At 39.5% G+C, this 6,000-nt stretch overlaps 1 protein-coding gene across 2 annotated transcripts in view; it reads right to left on the bottom strand.

Moving 5' to 3' along the window:
* adcy5 (adenylate cyclase 5) overlaps nt 1–6,000 on the bottom strand; it is a 63,680-nt gene continuing 57,680 nt past the window's right edge. For both annotated transcript variants that reach the window (XM_027164524.2, XM_027164525.2), the window contains exons 15-21: nt 5,715–5,890; nt 4,517–4,537; nt 4,073–4,202; nt 3,710–3,973; nt 3,415–3,619; nt 2,908–3,032; nt 1–2,804 (exon numbers count right to left, since the gene is read on the bottom strand). In XM_027164524.2, the coding sequence (XP_027020325.1) occupies nt 2,676–2,804; nt 2,908–3,032; nt 3,415–3,619; nt 3,710–3,973; nt 4,073–4,202; nt 4,517–4,537; nt 5,715–5,890 (1,050 nt within the window). In that variant the 3' untranslated portion in view covers nt 1–2,675. The remainder of the gene's footprint in view (nt 2,805–2,907; nt 3,033–3,414; nt 3,620–3,709; nt 3,974–4,072; nt 4,203–4,516; nt 4,538–5,714; nt 5,891–6,000) is intronic.

The raw sequence follows: 6,000 nt of genomic DNA, 5'->3' as shown, positions 1-6,000 counted from the left end.
TAAACACTGATGGCCTAATTTATTTCCAGAATATATAAACATTGAAGTGATTTATTTGAATGTAAAAAAAATGGGTATAGTGTTTGACATCACAGATAAAGAAAAACAAACCATAAATTAGCTCTGAATTCTGCAGTCCAGCAATATCCATTATTATAAGGAGCACTGTCCTCAAAATACAGACAAACAGCCTCAGAACCTCGACATCTAAGAGGAAGAGATGTGGTTATACATCGTACAATTCATCATAATTGTCATGCATGTTTAACCCTCCTATTATGTTGTTGGTCAAATTGACCTGGTTAAGATTCCAAAATAAATGGAAGCATGGAAACATGGAAGCCTTAGACATAGGAAAAAATAAAAATCAGATTCTCCCTTCCTTATTTATTTTAGCCTCCACCACACGTCGTCTCAGCTCACTCCTCACACACTAATTCAACCTCAACAATCTTATAGTACAGTAATGGAAAATGCAGATTTTACAGCAACTACAGGACCATGCAAGAAAAGATTATTCGTACATGTGACAATAAGGGAGGAGGGAAAATAAGCGAGGAAAAAGGATCATGAGGCACACTCCCTCTCTGACAAATCTACTGAGTCTGTCCGTCTCTCCTGCAAAGACATGCACACTAACATAGCCACGAACAGTGGCATGTTACCAAACACTCGCAGGGTAGCTGACATTTGTTCATTGTTGTTCACAATATTTTTTTGAATTATATTATTATGGCTAAGGAATCCTTGGTGGACCCAATAAAAATAATTAAAATATAATATATATTGAAATTAAAAATCACACATTTAATAAAAAAGAAATAAATTGGTCAATGTGTCATTCAGGGTAATCTGACCTGGAAACTGAACATAACAGGAGGGTTAATTGTGCTGAACCTGCATTGAACTGAAGCCAAAACTCCTCCAACTGCAATTTCGAATAAAACAGAAAATACCAAAACATACAATGTTGACATCACTGTAGCGTCTCTTTTTTTGGGTGTTCACAAAGTGACGTTAAAATATATGGCACTGCATTTTTCCCCTGCAAAGAGCAAATAAATTTTGATACCCCTCACAGTAGTAAAGTTGTGACCGAATGTCTACAGGAAAATCTAAATTCTGTTCCCGTACACGATACGCTGCTTCCTTGCGAAAACCTGCGACTGCACATGCTGTAACAGACAATGCTTAAAGACTGACATCAACTAGCATCTTTAGTAACTTTCTTTGTTAAAGAAAATGGGATAATTTAGCGACTGTCTGCATGTAGTTGGCAAAAACACACTGAAGATCCCTTCCAGCTGAAGTGAAGAAAGATGTGCCTAAAGCACTCCTGAGGAGCATGGCACTGATGCTTAGTGGTTACTCAGTGTTCTGGACGTACAAAGGCCTCACTGGAGAAACTGAACATTCATTGGGTCGTACCATCTGATTGAGCTGGGAGGGGAAAGCAGTGTATGATACTAAGAAAGGCAGACGTACAGTGCAAAAAACGGCCATAGAGGTGTGGGGCATCTAGTACATCCCCACTTAATACATAAACTTAAATGGTTTATTAGCTTAGACAACGTTGGCTGTGGAAAAATCCTGCAATTTTTTTCTACGGTGAAACACACTGTAGGATAAAAGACACTATTCTCTCTTTCTCTGTCTCTCTTTTTTTTTTTTTATAATTTTTTGTGAACCTGAAATAGCTTTGATGCAAAAGGAGAGTAAAGGTGAAAGAAAATGAGATTTTCTCCATTAAAATATACATGATTGTTGCAATTTTCTTTATATATACACATCTGAATACACACCTCTGTTTATAGACATCGCTCTAATATATTAATGTACAAAATATAGAATCTAAAATAGCTTTGATAAGGTTTGGTTTTTTGAGACAAAATACAAAATCTCAAAGATACAAAATAAACGCAGGTTTGACAGTTATTTCTCTCCTCCAGAGTGTCTTCGGTTCAGCAAGTTGTCATGTCTTTTCTTCAGTGAAAAACACTTTTCTGTCTACATCTGTGTGTGTGTGTGTGTGTGTGTCTGTGTGTGTGTGTGTGTTTAAACACAGAATGTGAGCAGTCTGATGTCCTACTGAAATAGCCAGACACAGAACACAGTCAGTTCTCCTTCTGGGTATCGACCACAGTGCTAAACAAAAGAAGGTTGTTTGCTGCACCAGTATGTTTAGCACAAAAGTATTTAAAGGATAAGGAGACTGTGAGAACATGGATTGCTTCCCAACGATCATAGATGCATCATATACACATAAAACATCTGCCGACTTTTCCAAACTCAGCGACAGACAGTTTTTTGGCTTGAAAACGGCCTCTAGTCAGCATCGGAGCGCTCACCCTCTCCCACAAGGAGAAAAGTCTGAACAGGTGAACTGCCTTGAATTTCTGAGATTCCTTTGCTTTTCTTTGGTCTCTTCTATTAGTGATGTTTTGGTGGATGTAGACAGACTTTCCAACTCCTTTCTCCACATCCTGACCTTCACTCTTGAGAACTTCCTCTATTAATATGTTGAAAGGTCACAATACCCCATGAGCCATCTTTAAACAATTTCTCTGTCACTATAGACAGAGCAAAGAGACCCCAATGCTCAGCACCTTGCTTTTCATTAAGAAATCAAGCCACTTCATGTCTTTAATGTCATGACTGCAAGACACAGGTTTATGTTAACTGCTGCTTGGCCCACCATTCAGGAAATAGGTCATCATTTCTCCCTTGCCTTTGACTTTGACAACTCCTCTACATTCCAGTGAGTAGTTATAGGAATGGAGGACCTGGTAGAGGTCACTGGTAACCTGGTAAGAAAACAGTAAACATGAACATTAAGTTGAAGCAGATCAGTTAGGCTAAAGGTGAGTTCTTGTTGGGATGTTTAAAGGAGAAAAGTAACCATCCAACCTGTATTCTTTCAGGAACTCCCGTGCTGTCCATACGACTGGCAACATTCACTGTGTTTCCCCAGATGTCATACTGAGGTTTACGAGCCCCTATTACTCCAGCCACTACTGGACCCATGTTAAGACCTGCAGCAGCACACATGAAATCAATGTATCAAATCAAACTCAATCAAAGAGCCTCTCTCAGGAACAGTAGGCACAAGATGGAAACAGCCTGGATAGTAATCCAGTCCATCACAGGGCACCACACACATTCATACCAAGGCTCAATTTAGAGTGGCCAATCCTGTGCGTTTTGGGAGGTGGAAAGAAACCTATGTGGACATGACAACGCTACACACACAGACAGCAACTCGAGTTCAGGATCAGACCATAATCGTGACTATAAAATCATGTTTTATCATACCTACTCAACATGCTTCAGCCTTGAGCGTTGCAATCAAATCAAAGCTAGGGTATACTGCAAAGAATATATTCAGCTTTACACCCCACACCAAGCAGTCCTTACCAATCTTCATTTTGAAGTTATTGAAAGAGTGCTCATTGATGTACTTCATCTGGTCCATGAGACGCATGGCATAGTCAGCCAGAGCACGGATGTGTGAGCGGCCGACCTTGTCGTAGGTAGAGTCGTTCAGGCCGGACGCTGCCATGTACGTGCTTCCGATAGTCTTGATTTTCTCCAGCTGACGAAACTGATCCTCGCTGATGATCTGAGAAAGATGGCAGGAGATGTTAGTAGATAAAGAAATTCAAACACATAATGGAAAATGGGATGCTTCAGCCATCTTTAGGTGCCTTACCTCATCGAAGTCAGCAATGATCTCATTGAGAAGCCTCAGACACTCTACGCCTTCATTATTGGCCTCCAGCTCAACATAGAACTCTGAAAAATTACTGATAGAGGCAAACATGACGGCCACACACTCGCATGACTGGTAGTAGAGCTCGTCGTTTCTCCGCTCCCGAGCGAGGAAATGAGCTGCCACATCCTTAGGGAGGATGTTGTGTAGGAGACGGCGATTGTACGCCTGAAGCTCCTCCATTTCTTCTTTTTCCTCTGTGGCCTGAGGAGACAGAGAGAAACAGGCCACTAGCAATGTGATATACATGGAAACCGCAAACAGGAATTCACAAAATTCCATATACTTCATTTGGAAACACACCTGTAACTTCCACAGGAAGTCCAGTCTGGCAGTGGATTCCACTTGCTGGGCATGTAAATAGAGAGCCAGTACAAAAACGGTGATGACCACTGGGGTCATAATCTTCAGGGGAACCCTGTCTGTCCCACAGCTGTGTCAATACAAACACAAAGGGGTATAAAACATTCTGAGTCTTTCTTCTTTTCTAAAAAAAAACTATGCACTTTCAATTAGAATGTGTCTTTAAGGAAAGGACAGTGGAAAGCTGCTTGAGCTTCTCAACAAAATACAACTGCTGGTGGAATATCGCGAAACCATCTCACTTATACACGTACAAACCTGAAGATGATACTTTGTACTTGTGTAGTGATAGCAATCATTATGGCAAAGCAATCAAAGTAACATGCTAGGGTTCAAAGGGAGTTAATTCACCTCAGTGAATCCATTAACCAGATAAAATCTTACCTTGTTCCAGTGACGTTCTCACTGTGAATACAAAACAAAAAGGAAATGAGTCAAAACAACTACCACATTATCTTCCAAACTGATGTGACAAAAGCAATTCCAAACCAGATATGGGAATATCCATGACAGGGCTTTCATTCTTCCATTAGAGAACGGATCTAAATGCGTTGGAAGCACCAGAGCAATCTATTCGTCTATATAAATCAGCAAACAAAGCCATCATCGTGCTGGATATTAATCGTTTATTTATAATGGTCGTATAATCTCTTTTTTACCATTGCGTAATTATAATAAAAAAGATTGTTGTGATTATGATGGGTGATGCTTTAATACTGATTAACAGCAGCAATGCATCCTGTGATTTTCCACTTTGCATGAGCACCTGTGGTTTGCCTGCATATGGGGTTATTTTACTGCCAGAAATTGACAGCCTGCATGTGTTCTTGTACAAAAATAGCTCTTATACAAAAATACAGGCATACATGCTAATCTATTTGGAACATGCATGGATTTGCTGTCCTCATAATGCAAGATTATAATGCTTTCCCTCGATATGTTCCACACTTGTATTCATCCTGCTCGCTCATCGACCCTTTTAACATTCCAACAACGGGTTAATGTATGTATGGGTTTTGGTTATTTATATTGTATGAGGATCTTCCTGGTCTACATTCTTTACAAACCCTCATCAATCTAAAGGCAAGGCTCTGGGAATATCTTTAGATATGCAGTTTATTATAATTACTGCTATTTCTGAATGATATAATGCCACTCAGACCTCTGCAGAAGCCACCGAGATTCACTGATATAATAAAACTGCTTAAACAAAAAAGATCTAAAATTTTACAGGTAGCCGACAAAGTATCAGCTTATAAAGAGATTATAATTTTTCTCGTTTTTTCCCCTACTATTGTGAATGCATATGAACGTCTATATAGAAACAGAAGGAATGCTACAGTGCTGTTAACATCTGGCAGTAAAATAAGATAAAGGATAAAAGCTCATAAAACAACTCACTGAAATGAGGTGAACTGAAAAAATCTTGATAAATCGGGATTATGTTAGGTATTAACTGTGGTGGCTCCCTATTATCTAATTGCAGGAGGCCAAATTAAATTTCCAAACAATGTATGATTGTGATCAGTGTCTACATTATGTGTGTGTGTGTGTGTGTGTGTGTGTATACAGAGTCACTTACATGGCATTGGCCATCACCAGAAGGTCCACATTGTCAAATAGATTGACCTCTGGCACCTCCATGATAAGGACATACAGAATCTCAATGAAGAGCATGAGGAAGAGCTTCCCGATGCTGCTCACTTGCAAGAAGACAGAACATGCTAGCAGGCTCAGCAGTACACATGATGAGAAATACTGAAAAAGCACAAGGCAAAAAATACACAACAGTCCACGTTATCATTTCTGGAATTTATTCCTTTTCTACAAACACTTCAGTATGTCCACTAGATCTAGTACAGCTTATA

This window comes from Tachysurus fulvidraco, chromosome 6 (assembly GCF_022655615.1).
Source record: "Tachysurus fulvidraco isolate hzauxx_2018 chromosome 6, HZAU_PFXX_2.0, whole genome shotgun sequence".
NCBI classification, from domain to species: Eukaryota; Metazoa; Chordata; class Actinopteri; order Siluriformes; family Bagridae; genus Tachysurus; species Tachysurus fulvidraco.
The sequence above is the reverse complement of the archived record's forward strand: the minus strand, read 5'-3'. Positions and strand labels throughout refer to the sequence as shown.